This window comes from Archocentrus centrarchus, chromosome 1 (assembly GCF_007364275.1).
Source record: "Archocentrus centrarchus isolate MPI-CPG fArcCen1 chromosome 1, fArcCen1, whole genome shotgun sequence".
NCBI classification, from domain to species: Eukaryota; Metazoa; Chordata; class Actinopteri; order Cichliformes; family Cichlidae; genus Archocentrus; species Archocentrus centrarchus.
This window is the reverse complement of record NC_044346.1, coordinates 40,232,040-40,249,480: the sequence shown is the minus strand read 5'-3', so window position 1 is coordinate 40,249,480 and position 17,441 is coordinate 40,232,040. Positions and strand designations below refer to the sequence as shown.

The following is a 17,441-nucleotide window of genomic DNA, read 5'->3' as shown; positions in this document are numbered from 1 at the left end:
CCATTAGCACTAGCGATGGTTCGGTACCGGAAGGCCCGCCCCCCAGGACCGAGGGGCTCCTTCAAAATATTTTTTATACTTTAATCCCTTATTAGTGACTAAATATAGACCTGCAGTAGAAACGTATTTTCGAGAATGCTTGTGAATACAAAGCATTACACCATTACTCACACATGCGCCATGGCTCCCGCAGCCACTAGTTTTTCAAAACACTCATAGCAGGCAGCGGTTTTAACTGCGCAAGCGCAAAGAGACGAAGCTGTGACGGTGAGCTCAAGTAGTGAAAAAGGAAACGTTTTTCCAGCGTCCAAAACAGCAGCTTTTTCTTTTAGTAACCACCATTAAATCTGTGAAACAGCTGGAGGTCCTTCATCAAGCACCTGATCAGCAAGTGTTAAGGTGAAGAAAAGAGAACTTTGTAGCTGCTCCATTCACCGCTGTTTGTTCACATGGCGAGAAACTGCATTACGGAAGTTAAAATATGCAGATAAACTGTTAATAAAAAAAAGTATTTCTTATCCGATTACTCGATTAATCGCTGGAATAATCGATAGAATACTCGATTACTAAAATAATCGTTTTATGCAGCCCTACTGTTGACCATAACATTTTATTACAGAGATTAGAGCATACTATAGGTATTAAAGGTACTGCACTGCAGTGGTTTGTGTCATATTTATCTCATAGACTCCAATTTGTTCATGTAAATGGGGAGTCTTCTTCACACACTAAGGTTAATTATGGAGTTCCACAGGGTTCAGTGCTAGGACCAATTCTAATTACATTATACATGCTTCCCTTAGGCAGTATTATTAGAAAGCACTGCATCAATTTTCATTGTTATGCAGATGATACTCAGCTTTACCTATCAATGAAGCCAGATGACACACATCAATTAGTTAAACTGCAGGAATGTCTTAAAGACATTAAGGCCTGGATGACCTCTAATTTCCTGCTTCTAAATTCAGATCAAACTGAAATTCTTGTATTCGGCCCCACAAATCTTAGAAACATGGTGTCAGACCAGATACTTACTCTGGATGGCATTACTTTGGCCTCCAGTAACACTGTGAGAAATCTTGGAGTCATTTTTGACCAGGATATGTCCTTCAATGCACATATTAAACAAATATGTAGGACCGCTTTTTTGCATTTGCGCAGTATTTCTAAAATTAGAAACATCCTTTCTCAGAGTGATGCTGAAAAGCTAATTCATGCATTTATTACTTCTAGGGTGGACTATTGTAATTCATTATTATCAGGCTGTCCTAAAAGCTCCCTGAAAAGCCTTCAGCTGATCCAAAATGCTGCAGCTAGAGTACTGACAGGGACTAGAAAGAGAGAGCAGATTTCTCCCATATTGGCTTCTCTTCATTGGCTCCCTGTTAAATCTAGAATAGAATTTAAAATTCTTCTCCTCACCTACAAGGTCTTGAATAATCAGTCCCCATCTTATCTCAAAGACCTCATAGTCCCATATCACCCCAATAGAGCACTTCGCTCTCAGACTGCTGGCTTACTTGTGGTTCCTAGGATACTTAAGAGTAGAATGGGAGGCAGAGCCTTCAGCTTTCAGGCGCCTCTTCTGTGGAACCAGCTTCCAGCTTGGATTCGGGAGACAGACACCCTCTCTATTTTTAAGATTAGGCTTAAAACTTTATGATCAAGCTTATAGTTAGGGCTGGATCAGGTGACCCTGAACCATCACTTAGTTATGCTGCTATAGGCCTAGGCTGCTGGGGGGTTCCCATAATGCACTGTTTCTTTTCATTCACCTTATTTACTTTGTTTATACTCCACTCTGCATTTAATCATTAATTGATATTAATCTCTGGCTCTCTTCCACAGCATGTCTTTCTCTCCCCTCAGCCCAACCGGTCGCAGCAGATGACCCCCCCTCCCTGAGCCTGGTTCTGCTGGAGGTTTCTTCCTGTTAAAAGGGAGTTTTTCCTTTCCACTGTCGCCAAGTGCTGCTCATAGGGGGTCGTTTTGATTGTTGGGTTTTCTCTGTATTATTGTAGGGTCTTTACCCACAATACAAAGCGCCTTGAGGCGACAGTTTGTTGTGATTTGGCGCTATATAAATAAAATTGAATTGAATTGAATTGAATTGACCAGCCACAGACAGTGACGTTGGGTACTCCATATCTTCCCCCCGAGCACTCAGAACTGGCTCCCCCCAGGGCTGTGTGCTAAGCTCCTTCCTCTATGCTTTATACACATATGACTGCGTCCCCCATCACCATTCAAACCATTGTAGTCAAATTTGCAAATGGTGGTGGGTCTCATCTCCGGCAGTGATGAGAGAGTGTACAGGGACAAGGTCCAGAAGCCTGTAGCCTGGTGTTCAGTAAATAACTGTCTGCTGAACACCAGCAAAACCAAGAAAATGGTGATGGACTGGAGGAAGAAGAGTGTAGACCACACCCCACTGCAGATAGACGTGTCTGTGTGGAGAGAGTCCCCTCTTTCACGTTTCTTGAGGTCCGTGTGACTAACAACCTAATATGGTCTACCAACACATCCGTGGTGGTTGGCAAGGCTCAGCAGAGGCTGTGCTTTTTAAGACTTTTAAAGAAATGCCATCTGGTGGTAAACATGCTGCAGACTTTCTAATAATACTGCATCACGGTGTGGTATGCTGTCAGTTCAGTAAGGGACAGGAAGGCCCAAACAAAGAAAACAGCAATCAGCATTTCAAGGCAATGAGGACAGACCGTTTATGTTCTGCTGGGAAATTAGAACGTTTAGAGACAGGTGATCTGCTGTTTTCATGGCAGCCTGCCACACACACACACCTTCATGCATGCACCATTTGTTATTTATGTCTATACCTTAAAAGTCAAAAGTTTGAAAACACATATTTTCACAGTTTTCAGTCAAATTTAGACAGATGAAGTCCAGTGAAGAACTCTAAAAGAAAAGTAAACAGTAAATGAGCCAAAGAAGGCCTCTTTTTGTAATTAAGAAATGGGTAAACTTCCAGCTTTACAGCAACATTGTTAATAAATTAAACCTTGATGTAACTCAAATTATTTGTAGAGGGTTCCTTTTTTTGGCGATTCCACCCTCTGGCTATACAACAGAACACACTGTGATACTACACCATTTGATATGTGTGTATGTGTGTGTGTGTGTGTGTGTGTGTGTGTGTGTGTGTGTGTGTGTGTGTGTGTGTGTGTGTGTGTGTTAGAAAAAGGCCAGTGATAATGGAAGACAGTGTGGTTGGTCAAATGAAGCCTACCATGCATGTAGCTCCATTCTGACACTGGCCGCGACAGTCGTTGATATCTGCAGGAACAACAAAGCCGTCTCAGAACAATTCAGTCACAGGAAAACTAATGGACCACTGTACGACTCTGCTCTGATTTTACACCAGCGTTAGAGTGTAATGTTTCATATTTAGTTGAGTTCAGACAACACAAGCCAACGACATGCTTCTAAGGTGAACATGTTCATCATGCTCCAACTACCTTGTATCTCTACCTAAAGACAATTTAGACTCACCAGTTAACCTAACAAGCATGTTTTTGGACTGTGGGACGAAGCTGGAGCAAACAAACTCCACACAGAAAGGTCCCAGCTGACTAGGAGATTCAAACCAGAAACCTTGTTACTGTGAGGTGACACATGAGGTTCATGTTCAGGTCTTCTAATCATCCATTAAAAACACACAGTACCAGTCAAAGACTTTTGACTGGTACTGTGTCCTCACATCAAACACATGCTGCTAAGGATTCTGATTTCAAAACTCATTTTTCTTTTCAAATTTTCAATTTGGAGTAAAACCTCCTCAAGCCAAGTTAAAAAAAAACCTTTGAATTTTTTTTTTTTTTTTACAAGGGTTAGGGATGGGTTAGGGTTAGGGGCAGCTGCTGGTTGGATATTATGGCATCATGGATACTGATCCAGCTGCCCCTTCCTATCTGTTCCTCTCTCATGGATTGTGTCACTGCTAGGTTTTACTCACTGCTGTCACAGTTGAGGCCTGTCCAACCAGGGAGGCACTCACAGAAGTATCCACCAATCAGATTTCGGCAGGAATTGGCATTGACACAGGGTCTGTCGTTACATTCGTTGGCATCTGAAACAAAACGATAAACAAGAGATTTCATAAAGTAAACCAAACTCCAATTAACAGAAATGGTCACATAATTTTAAATTGCACATTGTTGTAACTCAGTGGCAGCAGATAGCATAGACGGAAAGATCTGGTACCCTGATGGAAATGAAGGTGTAACAAGAGGAACACAGTATGGACCAACAATCGTGCATGTCGCAGGTTTTCAGTTTAAATATAAGGTCTAGTACTGTCATTTGTTTTGCTGCTGTTGTGGGTAGACCTGTGGATCCTTTTTGTTTCTGTGTTTGGAAGTATTTAATTGGCATGGTTCTACTGTCTTTTTTTTTGTCTCAAACATTTATGATGTTGTAACATACAATTTAAATTCAGAGATGTATCCTTTAGGAAGAATTCTAATCAGTTGATATCAGTTGGTCTATATTGGTCTATAACAGTTTATGTCTTTAAATATGTGAAAAATTTCCAGAAAAAAATGGAATGAATGAATGAATGAAGGTTTTATTGCCATGTGGGTGAACAGGTTCACACATTGGAAATTGCAATTAACAGAGCACCCATCCAAGAATACAACAAACACAAACACAACACGGGGGGACAGGTGTCCTGAGGTTATGCAGCCGACTTGCAGCGCTACCTTTACAGTTCCCCGAAAAAGAAAACAACACACATCATGGGGTAGTTAGATTAAAAAAAAGTCATCTGGTACAGTGCTCAAAATGAGCACCATACCAGGGTCCAAAAAAACCACCTTAGCAAAGCATATTTGCACATTTAAAGCCAGGATAGCAATATGGTCGGGGAAGGGAGGGGGCAGGAGGGAATGCAGACGGAGACGAGAGGGTGGGGGGCATTGTGGAGCCAGATGCCAGCTCCTAGCCAAAACAGTTCACTGATAGTGATGGAATTTCATCGGCGGCCGTGGTACACCAGATCCAGCTTCACAAATCACAAAGCGGAGTGGGGGGGAAGAGCGACCGTCACACATAGTCCTGGAGAGATATGATTGCCAGCCCAAGGCCGGCAGGGGAGCCGAATTCCTGATAATGCAGATGTTGTTTTGGAACAGGCTGCTTGTTTTTTTTTTTCCAACAGCCTTCAGTCTCACTGGGAACCCATTCAGTAAATCCAATATTCCAAATTCATTAGTTACCGTCCTCACTGTGCAGAACCGAACCTTATCTCCAGATCTAACCCCTCTCACCTGCGAGCACGTTAACTTTACGGCTCAGGTCCACCAGGCTTTGAGTCTGAGTCTGTACGGCTCTGGACAGGCCGTCCACCTGGGTCGGCAGCCTCTGCAGATGTCGAACTGCCGCCCAGATTTTCTTGATTTCCCGGTAAATCAGTTATCCTCCGAGCCCAAACAGAAAAGATACCGCTACCAAAAGGCCGAATATGTAGGCGTCTTCCACGTCTTCAACCTCAAGGGCCGAGAAGCACACAGGTCTCCACGAGCTCCAAGAATCGAAGACGTATCCAACTGGGTCTGTTCCACTCGGACACGCAGGCTCCCCTTTCCCCGATCTCATAATGGAAAAAATTCGATCAATGATGGTGAAGGCCCAGTTTGCCAGATCCATGTTGCTCTCAATCTTATTCTTATTCGGACAGTGTGTAAGAGACGCTCTCACAGCAAGCAGCAAGCTGAGAGATGGGGAGGGCAGGGAGAGAGAGATAGTGCGACCGTCTCTGACAAGAGCAGGAAGAGAAGATTCAGTCATGTCAGCTGGTTAGTGTAGCAGAGCAGCCACAGTTCCTACCTGCAGCATGAGCAGCAGAGTAAGTCATATCCTCACATTAAATTGTGAACTAGTTTGGGAAATATTGCTGACTACATTTTTTTCTCTTTTCAATAACTAATATACTGTACATGTACCATATGTACAAACTTATCAGACAATACATGGACACTGGAGGTTTTTAGTCCCTGCTTCATTAGCTTTCATCATCTAACCAGCCAAATGATCGCCAAGGATACAGAAAGGGAAGGAGCAGCAGCTTCCTGCCAACCGATGTGATACCATTCCTGAGCCACTCAAAGAATCAAATGTAAACCATGTTAAACAGTTGGTGCTGTTTTCTTACAGGGTAGCAAGCAGCACCTGTAAACAGTGACTGTGTCTGAGAGCATTGAGCAGTGGCAACCAGATGCTAATCCAGGGCCGGCGAGTCAAATTAACCAGCCACTATTAGACCCTGAGGAGCATGTGCTGCGGTGCTAAGCCTCCAAACCACACCCATTCCTCCAGGGATCATTGTGGATATTAGAAAAACCTCAGGAAGGAACAAGCTGTGGGAATAAAAATGGTATAAAAAGATCTTTCTGAGCTTAGGATGATCAATAAGTAAAATAGGAAATCTCCACAATGGAAGGAGTGAACCCCCACCACCACCAAAAGAAAAAAAAATTCTCAAGAGCTGAATTAAAGGAGCACTGACCGATGAGGCAGGACTTTCCGGTCCACTGAGGTGGGCACAGGCATTTGAAACCATTTACCAGGTCCTGGCAGGTTCCCCCATGACTGCAGGGGTTCACCAGGCACTCGTCGACATCTGAAAAACACAGATACTGTTTATGAGGCTTCAATAGAGGTTTAAAAAGGATCAAATATATGTCAGAGGGAGGGAAAGGTCTTACTGATGGAGCACAATGGTCCAGTCCATCCAGGGGCACAGTGACATTCAAAACCTTGACTGGTTTCTGCACAACTTCCTCTGTTTAAGCAGGGGCTGGACAGGCAGGCATGGTCCACTATAGAGACATGCATATAGTTGTGGTCAAAAGTTTACATACACATCATGGACATGAATATCACTGTAATTTAGGGTTTTTAATGACTTCTTTGAACTGTTCCTTTTCCAGGGTGGAATGATTGTACAACATACATCATTCATCACTTTAAAAAACAAGAATTGGGTGCACAACTTTGAAATCGTTTTGGATTTTCTCTAATTCACAGAGGGCCAAAAGTATACATACACCCCGTCTAATATTGGGTCCATTAACACGCCAACTCGTTTTTTAAAGTCGTCAAAGACGCATGATGTACAATTATTCCAACCTCAAAAAATAGTTCAAAGAAATGATTAAAAGCCCCAAATTACCACGACACTCATGCCCATGATGACTTTTAACAATAGTTGAGTAACAAAAATGGAAACTTTATCTTTTATAAAAAAAGACCCTAGAATCTGCCTTTATTAATGCCTTTATTAGCAGTTTCTAAATGCCACATGTTTATAAACCTGACCTGTTTGAAATGGAGGGAACTGTTGGCTATTTCAACGTGCCATCATGTAAGCTGTGTTTATCATTTCTTTTTTCTTTTTCTTGTTTAACTTGTATGATTTTGCACAGTGATAAGTCATGCTGTATTACAGTAGCTATGGGAAGTTTCTGTTTGCAATGTAACCACAGAAATCATTAGAAACCTTTTTGTGATTTCTAAGCAGATTTACGGACATTATCCAGGATGGACAAACTGGGTTCAGCCTCTGGGGAACAAAAAGGGGACTGTTACATTTCTAGTCAATAGCAAGTGATATGAACTTATTTAGCACCCTTCCCAGGAGTCACCTGTAGACTCCCAGACTCTTGACCTTTGACCTGGTTTTTCTGCAGCTCCTAACCACATGACAGAGATTACCCAGGGCAAGCAGACCCTCCATGTGGTTTATGGTAAATGAATTCAAAGGACTTTTTATTTCTCTTTTCTATTCTTCACCATCGACCCTCCCTCACCTCTCTGACAGTTGATTCCAGAGAAGCCTTCAGGACAGGAGCAGTGGTATTTGTCTGGTCCCGTGTTGCTGCATGTTCCTCCATTCAAACATGGCTGCCGTGTCCCGCATGTGTTCAGGTCTGCATGACAAATTAAACCTGATTGCCAAGTGTTAAGAAGGACTTAATGCTGAAAAAGCAATATAGAGGATTTTAAACTTTTCTACAATGTCAAGAGTTAAACCTAAACTTTTTGTCCAATCAGGCAACATTTTATCAAAAAATAAAAATAAAATAAGAAAGGAAGCATAATGGTGTTTTTTGACCTATGTTATTTACAAGTTTGCATTTCTATTCTTCTGAAAAGGTTCTCTTGGGATGAGCTTTAAGTCAGCCTGATGTCCAGTCTGATTCCATTTTTAAAAAAAATCTTGTTGGTCTCTATTTTGGGCTTTGTTTCCATTAACTAGGCACAACTAGATTAGTTTGAATTTATCTTATTTTAGGATTTTTTTAAGAGGTCTTCTGAGTAGCTGCTGGATGATTAAATGAGTATCATGGCACTAAAGAATGTGGTAAATGTATACATTCTTCTCCTGAAAAAAGCTCAAGTGATGCAACTCTGGCAAGTTGCTCTGAAGTGCAGGAGTACACCTGAGGATCAGGCTCACAGAGTCTGCAGCAACCACTTTGTGGAATCAGATTATGTGGGGAAGGGCTTAACGAATATAGAAGATTTGTTTAGTGGACCACAAATTGAAGCCAGGTGTCATGTCATCAGTGTTTGATTTTAGTGTCTAGTGTCAGCGTAATGAGAACACGCACATACGAAGGGGGGGTCAAAAGGGTGCAGGAACAAGAGCTAAAACGAAACAAAAAAGAAAGTCCACACACCAGAGAGGCAATATTACCTATTAACATTACCTAGGTAAACTAACTTTTTACAGCCACAATGAAAGAAGATCCACCAAATTTAAATGGTTGGTTTAAATCTGTTTTGAAGGACCATCATAGCATGTAAGAAATGAAGGCATGTAGGAAATGAAGGCAGGGCCAGCTAACCGTGAGAAAGCGCATCAGCCAGTGGAAGAAAGTCAAGGCAGGAGAAACATGGTGCACTCATACTGAAGTGGTGGGAGATAAAAGTGAGGGCAGTTAAAAGGCATTAATGATAATTACCACTAGACAAGAGTAGAAAATCTTGGTAGTCTACTGCTAACTGCTTCATCACCACAATGCAGTAAGGCTTCCTTCAAGTGCCCGAGCAGTGAGTCAACGAGGGGCCACGAGCTCAGCTGAGCCTGATGATTTCATCTTAATGAAGATGAAAAAGAGATTAAGCTTAACTGATGGTAACTAATGGTGAGGATGAGGATCCCAATCTCAAAGAAGGCAAACACAGTATCTAAATGAGAGCTATTACATCTGTTTACTTTATGCTATTGGGAGAATCGTGGAAAGTAGCTTTTGGAGCTGCAAAAGTGTCCAAAGGTCCATATATATGCTTTGATGGAAAACCTGTACATGGTTTGGTGAGAAGTGTAATGGAGTGCAATACATCTGTACCTGCTGCGGGATTTGTTACAGGGAATGAATGCACTCCATTCATACAAGCCTGTGAAACACCTGGCTTGGAGAACCTGTCTGAGACACAGCAGTTCAACATCCAAAAGACCCAAGTCATCCGTGAAGTGAATAAAACCTTGTGTTTACACATTGTAAATGGTAAACGGACTGGTTCTTTTTATAGAGCGCTTTTCTACTCTACATACATACATAAACGAGGTCTCCTTCACCCATTCACACACATATTCATACAAGGCCTTTCTACATGTCAGTGATTTCTATTGTGCTTGCGGGCCTACCACACTGAACACGCCGAATCTTGTCTGATCTCGGAAGCTAAGCAAGGTTGGGCCTGGTTAGAAGACCACCTGGGAATACCAGGTGCTCTAAGCTAGGGCTCTCTCTAGCTCAGGAGGTAGAGCAGCTATCAAAAGGCTGGTGGTTCAATTCCTGGCTGCTCCAGTCTGCATGCCAAAGTATCCTTGGACAAGATACTGAACCCTAAGTTGCTTTCCGATGGAGTGTGAATGTTAGATAGATTGATAGAAGATTGGTGTAGAAAAAAGTGCTTGTATGTAAATAAGACGTGTCGTATAAAGTGCTTACAGTAGAGTAAAAAAGCCCTAAGGACCAGTCCATCTAACATTCACACTCCGATGAATGAACCGAGCCACCAGCCTTCCGATTAGTTGATGACCTGCTCTACTTCCTGAGCCACAGCCACCCTGTGTCAGTAGTTAGTAGGTGCCATCACCTATAGCATTTATGTCAAAGCTAGTCATAATCTCCTGAGATACTGGTAGCTCAGGAGAATGAACATCACTGAAGTGAAAGTTAGTGGAGGTTGAAGGGCTGAAGGGCTGCCTTTCCAAGCTGGAAGAACATAATGTTTCCGTCTCTATAGTAGCTACGGACTGACACCCATCCATGCAAAAAGATTACTGTCAAGCGTGACTATGATCTGACTATGATCTGTTGCATATTGTGCAATGTGTTAAAGAGTCAATGAGGACTTCATCCAGTGGGGCAGGATGGCCACTGATTGTTCAATCACACGAGGCAGGAGTGCCACCAAGGTCACACCCCATCACCCACATACACCAGTGGAAATCTGGTAAGATGAGTCTGAAATGTGAACCTATAGCCCCGAAGAGGAAAGCGAACGCTTGTCTTGACTTTGTTTCGCTGTGCTTGACCACAACCATAGATCAGAAAGACAGCAAAAACCAGTTAGAGAGGAGTGGGTGAAGCAGTCTGCAAACCTTCACATACTGCTGAGAAAAGACTGCAGCTTTGGTAAGGACATTATGATAGGTGCTTCAAAGTCAAAGACAGCAAGCTAGGCCCCAGATACAACCTAAAAAAATCTTAACAAACTCATTTTTCCAGCAATTATTTACTTTTATGAAATAATTTGTATTGTTATAAATTGAAATCATTCATTGAAACAGTGTATGTATTTTATTATTTCCACTGTAATGTAAGCTGTTGTTTAAGTCTAATCAATGTGATGAAGACATGATCTGTGTGTACCTTTGTCACACAGCTGTCCTCCATAGTTGGTGTCACAGAGACACTGCCAAGGCTCCACACAGCTGCCATGAACACAGCCAGGATGAGGGATACACCGATCACAGTAATCCCCCTGCCAGCCGTACAGACACCTGAAACACACAGTTAGTCAGCACTGGTGGTGGATGCTGTTCCACAATCCAAGGAGCTTCAAAAAAAGCATTCAAAAACACTAAGAAACATTCATGATCAGCTTTAAGTAGCAGAAACTAAAGTGATTCACTGATAATGTCTGTGTAGATTCTCAGTCATCCAGGTCATAGTAGTCTCTGGAGCTTGAAAAAGGCGACTGGACTTCTTTTTGTTTCTTGAAGACGTTTCACCTCTCATCCGAAAGGCTTCTTCAGTTCTCAACCAAATGGTGGAGAGACCCAGGTATTTAAACCCCTGTGGGCGTAGTCCCCTGGAGGTGGTTATGACCCTCTATTGATCATGTGCTTGAACACATGTGCCCAGGTGTGAAGGGGGCGTGGGTCATATTTAATCAGTGGTTTCAGTTGAAACCAATTTAGGACTCCGCTCCATTGTTTCCTGTGGCCTATTGAGGTCACTGGAACAAAGGTGTGAATGGGGGTTGAGACGTCTGGGAAGGGAGCTCAGGACAGCACTGTAAGCGGGGGAAAGTTGGTGACGTAATCCACCTCCTCTGTTCAATGATGGTTGTTCACAGTGGACATAGATGGCTTCTTTCACTCCTCTTTCAAACCATCTGTTTTCCCTGTCCAAAATGTGGACATTGGCATCCTCAAAAGAGTGCCCTTTTTCCTTCAGATGCAGATGTACTGCTGAATCTTGTCCTGTCGAAGTGGCTCTTCTATGTTGTGCCATTCGTTTGTGAAGAGGCTGTTTGGTTTCACCAATGTAGAGGTCCGAGCACTCTTCACTGCACTGAACAGCATACACTACATCGCTGATCTTGTGTTTGGCGGGTTTGTCCTTGGGATGAACCAGTTTTTGTCTTAGGGTGTGACTTGGTTTGAAGTATACTGAGATGTCATGCTTGGAGAAAATTCTTCTGAGTTTCTCTGACAAGCCCGACACATATGGGATGACAATGTTGTTCCTCTTGTCCTTCCTATTCTCTGTAGTTTGTGTTTGGCCTTCATTCCTGTGCATCTTAGCTGATTTGATGAAGGCCCAGTTGGGGTAACCGCATGTTTTGAGGGCTTTCTTAATGTGTGTGTGTTCCTTATGCTTCCCTTCTGCCTTAGAGGGAACACTTTCCGCACGGTGTTGTAGGGTCCTGATCACCCCAAGTTTGTGTTCCAGAGGGTGGTGGGAGTCAAAGAGGAGATACTGGTCTGTGTGTGTGGGCTTCCGGTAAACTTCAATGTTGAGGCTTCCATCTTCCTCGATAAGCACCGCACAGTCCAGGAATGGTAACTTGTTATCTCTGGTGTCCTCCCTGGTAAAACGTATGTATTTATCCACTGAGTTAATGTGACGAGTGAAGGCTTCTACTTCTTGGGTTTTGATTTTGACCCAGGTGTCATCTACATATCTGTACCAGTGGCTAGGTGCCTTCCCTTTGAAAGAACCAAGAGCTTTACTTTCCACTTCCTCCATGTAAAGGTTGGCTACAATGGGAGACACTGGGGAGCCCATGGCACATCCATGCTTCTGTCTGTAGAATCCATCATTGTATTTAAAATATGTTGTGGTAAGGCAGAGATCTAAAAGTGCACAAATCTGATCTGGGGTGAGGCTGGTTCTGTTCAGTAAGGAATCGTCTTCCTGTAGTCGTCTTCTGACGGTCTCCACTGCCTCAGTTGTAGGTATGCAAGTGAAAAGTGAAACCACATCAAAGGACACCATGGTTTCATCTGGATCCAGTACAAGATTCTGGACCTTGTTAGTAAAATCTGTAGAGTTTTCAATGTGGTGGGGTGTGATGCCAACAAGAGGTGATAAGATGGTGGCGAGGTGTTTGGAAATGTTGTAGGTGACCGAGTTTATACTGCTGATAATGGGTCGAAGTGGGACTCCTTCTTTGTGGATCTTTGGGAGTCCATAAAGTATAAAGTATAAACTCGGTTTCAAGCTCCAGAGATTCACTGATAATGTATCTAATTATGTAAGTGCATCATTTTCCGTCATTCTCTGCTGGCTACATTTTCATTACAAGTTAATAGGCCTATCATATTTTCTGTAAATTTAAGTAGTTTTGTCGGGGCGCCTGGGTGGCTTAGTGGTGAAGCCGGCGACCACATACACATGCCGCGTTGCAGTGCGGGCGGCGCGGGTTCGCGTCCCGGCCCGGCGCCGATTTGCCCGCGTGTCTTCCCCTGTATCTTTCCCCCATTTCCTTTCTCTCTCCACTGTCACAAAAAGCCGCTGTTGCCAAAAATGGAAAAAAAAATAAAATAAGTAGTTTTGTCAAAACAAAGAATGCTTCTAGCCCACGGTGACATGTTCAGATGTCTAACATCCTCACATTTGTTAGCCAGAATCAGCACATGAGTTTCCTGCAGATCAGCCGGTTAGGGTTAGAAAAGAGAAAGAGCTGAACAGACACAGATAAAGTGTTCTGAGGAATTTAGAAAACAAAATAATTGGTTAACCTCTTAAGAGTAGATTTTTTTTTTATCTCTTTACTTCCCAATCAGGGCCAGGTTACTACTGAGCATGTGATTTACAATCTAACTAAAACTACAAATCACTGTTGTGTGTTTTCTCACCTGCACTCTCCGGGCACTTTACAGGATCCATGTTCTGTGCTGCAGCCCTGTCTGCAGATTGCTTCACAGAGACAGAAACAATAAGCAGCAGTGAGTATTACATGCTTTTGAGAACCATAAGTTTTAGTTGTTTGATGAAAGTGAAGACGAGTGTCAAAGGCCCTCTGAGAGGCTCACCAGTGCTGCAGTCTGGCCCTGACCAGCCCTCCAGGCACGTCTTGTTGCCGTTGTGGTCACACTCATAGTGGCCGAAGAAGTCATCTCGCGGCCGGCAGAACTTGTTGCAGCCAAAGCCATAATAGTGCTCGTCACAGCTTAGACGCACCTGAAAGTGAAACTGAGCAACCGGGCCAGCATGTTTCACACGGTGCCACTGTTGGCCGGGGCTGATCGTCCCAGAGTGGAAAGCTTTCTCGATCACAGCCCCACCAACACCTGTGGATGCAACAGTTTAGATTAGAAAAGTGAGAAAGCATGCCCTGTCAACACATGCTTCACACTGCCCCAGATCTGGACTCTAACACTGCACTACTAAAAATAAATATATACAGTAAAACATTTTTGTGGGGAAATTAATGTTTAAAATTGAGAATAATTTCATTATTCTCTTACAAAAACAGAATGTTGAATTGAATATTTAATTGAACAGTTAAAGAAATGACACTCAAAAAGGCTGCCTGCTGAGAGACTGAAAATGCTGAGCTGCTCTATGGTATTTCACCAGCTGGGTGAAAAGTGTGGTCAGGCTCAAGTGAGGCATCAGTTTAACCGAAGGGCACCTGGGCTGAAAGAGCTGAATGCAGAAAACATCCAAGAGGTTAACACCATCGGCCTGAAAGCAAACTGTGACACTTCACATCATAATGGAGAATTTGCAAAAAGTGCTAAAAATGGCACCAAGGTAGCAGATTTGAAAAATAGTTTACCTCAAAAAAGCTGGATCCAGTCCACCCAGGATATTTGAGCAAATATTCAAACCTGGCACCTCATTGGTGATTCCCCTGTCTGAGCTGTGGAGTCAGCAGCTGCCTGAGAGCGAATCTGAAGACCAACCTGCCTCCACAACAACTACAGCAACAGTCTAATGGAGTTCATTCTTTTTGAAATTTCTGTTACTCTAGGAAGATTGTACGAAGGCTTTTTAATCTAAACAATGCTAAAATGGCCCGATCCTGGTTACAGACCTATCAGTGAACCAACGTAATGAATAATACGGGACACATGTCTTGGGCTTAGTCCAAAATCATTCAAATTAATTATATTATAATGCATATTTGTTTACCCTTCACTTTAAAAAAAAAGACAAAAATCATGATTGTTAGCATTTAATGAAGATACTAGTAGAGAGTCACTGGCAACCCACAATTTACAGCACAGCTACAAAAGTTTAACCTCTCGTAATGCCCTCCCGATTGCCATACACCTTTTAATAAAAACACATAATTATAATAAATAATAATAAATCAAATTACTTCAAATTGATTTTAATAGTGAAGAGCATCGAACAACCCGTATTATTTTTAGATCATTTGATGAATAGAAGACATATTTAGATGGCAACAGATTTCATTTGGGGTCAAAAATGGACCCCAGGACATTACGAGGTTTAACTGTAGATTCGAGCGGAAAAAGCAAAGACACTTTTTGGTTTTCTTCAAATTTAAAGCAGCCATCATCATTTTCAGCACATAGTTGTCGTCAGAAATGAAACACCCACTTAGTTCCACATCATCCAGCAGACGCCCTCTTTTAGCTCTGCTTTTGGTCTCCACCTGTTTATATGTGCCACTTTCCAGCTTATGTCCAACTGTGACTGTCTGCTGTGTAATGCTGACCAAAGTCTGTCCACTGTTTCAGAAAACTGCTAAAAACAGAGACCAACAGGACTGCAAATTTCCTGGAAAACTGAAGAGTCTAACAGGTTCTGACTTGGTGATTTCTTTCCCTTTAATTTGCTTCGCTGTTAAAAAAAACACTGAGTGCAGTTGTATTTGGAGGGGATCTGTGTTTTGAGCAGCTACCTGACCTGAACCGCAGTAACAGAATAATGCAGGTGTTCATTACAGGCCACATGCTGGGGGCACTTAGCTTGATGATGCTAAACTGAGACAGTCAATATTTGCTCTGTCCTCATTAGGCTTCTCAGCAGTTCCAGTCTCAACCTTTTATCTCTGTTTGTCTGCAGTACAGTTTGAACAAACCTCCCAAATCTCACACAAAGATTCAGCAGTACAGCTAAACTGGCAGGCGGCATATTTCTGGTTTGATGTTTGGTCTAAGATTAAAGAGACTCCCCTCCACCACCAATCATCCTCGCTGTCCCACTGAAGCCCACCTGGCCTGACCTCAGCCGACTTCACACCGGCCCTATAATGGTTTCTCGTGGGATGCCAAATACAGCACAGAGCCAACACTCGCTGACCACCTCACTGGCTGCAGGGTGATAAACAGAAGCTTAAACTAAATTTGCCAGCTTCCCTCCAACCACACACACTCTTTACTATCAGTTTTCTGAATGGGACTCACCAGAGCCATGTAAACACCTTCACCAGCTAGTGTAAGAGGCTTTATTCTACAGTCCCTGACAGAAGTTCTGTCGCTTATCCATGTTGTGGAAACAAAAGCTCATAACCTGACTTTAAATTCATCCATTGGTTTTAGAAATGACTCATATGAAAGCTAAAACCCTCCCAAATGAGGTTTCATTTACGAAAATAAATTTGCTTCACTGCAGAAATATTGATCATTTAATGAACACAGAAAGGTCAGATTTTGGCAAGACAAAAGTTTGTCGCCTTGTCATATAATGCACCCAATCCTAGTTTACAGCCTGTGCTCACTAATTGATTGGTTAATTAGTGAGTGTGTATAAAAAGAACCCCAGGACCCCAGACCTTCAATTGAACTGCAACTTGACTTCTGACAACATGCCAAAAATCCACCCTGCGACCAAAGCCTTGATTATCAAGAGGCTGAAGACCAGATCCACTGCAGAGGTACAAAGAATTAAAAAAAGATCTGAAGAGACTGGAGATGTTTTTGACAAGCCCAGGTCTGGCAGACCCCGCAAGACAACTGCTCAGGAGGAACGTTTGTTGGTTAGAAAATCCAAAGCCAGCCCCTTTTCCACTGTAGCAGAGCTCCACCAGGCCTGGTCACCTCAAGTCCCTGTGTCAACTAGAACAGTTTGTAGGATTCTGTCTCGAAATGGCCTCCATGGTCGAATCAGTGCCCAGAAGCCAGCACTAAACAAAAGGCAATTAAAAACCGTGTGGCATTTGCCAAGGCAGAAGGTGGATTTCTCAGATGAATCTTCAGTTGAATTACACCACAGCTGCCTCAAATACTGCAGGAAACCTACTGGAGCCCGTATGGATCCAAGATTCACCCAGAAAACAGTTAAGTTTGGTGGTGGAAAGATCATGGTCTCTGGTTACATTCAGTATGGTGGTGTGCGAAACATTTGCAAGGTGAAAGGCAATATCAATAGCCTAAAATATCAAGAAGTATTAGCTACCTCTTACATTCCCAATCATAAAAGGGGTCAAATTTTGCAGCAGGATGGCGCTCCATCTCATATATCCATCTCTACATCAAAGTTCCTCAAGGCGAAGAAGATCAAGGTGCTCCAGGACTGGCCAGCCCAGTCACCAGACATGAACATCATTGAGCATGTTTGGGGTAGGATGAAAGAGGAAGGTTGGAAGACAAAACCAAAGAATCTTGATGAATTCTGGGAGGCATGTAAGACTGCATTCTTTGCTATTCCTGATGACTTCATCAATACATGGATGCAGTCCTTCAACCTCACGGAAGTCAC

General features: G+C 42.8%; 1 protein-coding gene across 4 annotated transcripts in view; it reads right to left on the bottom strand.

Moving 5' to 3' along the window:
- LOC115784109 (protein jagged-1a-like) overlaps positions 1-17,441 on the bottom strand; it is a 77,528-nt gene that overhangs the window by 41,122 nt on the left and 18,965 nt on the right. For all 4 annotated transcript variants that reach the window (XM_030735213.1, XM_030735223.1, XM_030735205.1 and 1 more), the window contains 8 exons: positions 13,799-14,056; positions 13,622-13,682; positions 10,905-11,035; positions 7,827-7,946; positions 6,723-6,836; positions 6,524-6,637; positions 3,971-4,084; positions 3,245-3,291 (listed from right to left, as the gene is read on the bottom strand). In XM_030735213.1, the coding sequence (XP_030591073.1) occupies positions 3,245-3,291; positions 3,971-4,084; positions 6,524-6,637; positions 6,723-6,836; positions 7,827-7,946; positions 10,905-11,035; positions 13,622-13,682; positions 13,799-14,056 (959 nt within the window). The remainder of the gene's footprint in view (positions 1-3,244; positions 3,292-3,970; positions 4,085-6,523; positions 6,638-6,722; positions 6,837-7,826; positions 7,947-10,904; positions 11,036-13,621; positions 13,683-13,798; positions 14,057-17,441) is intronic.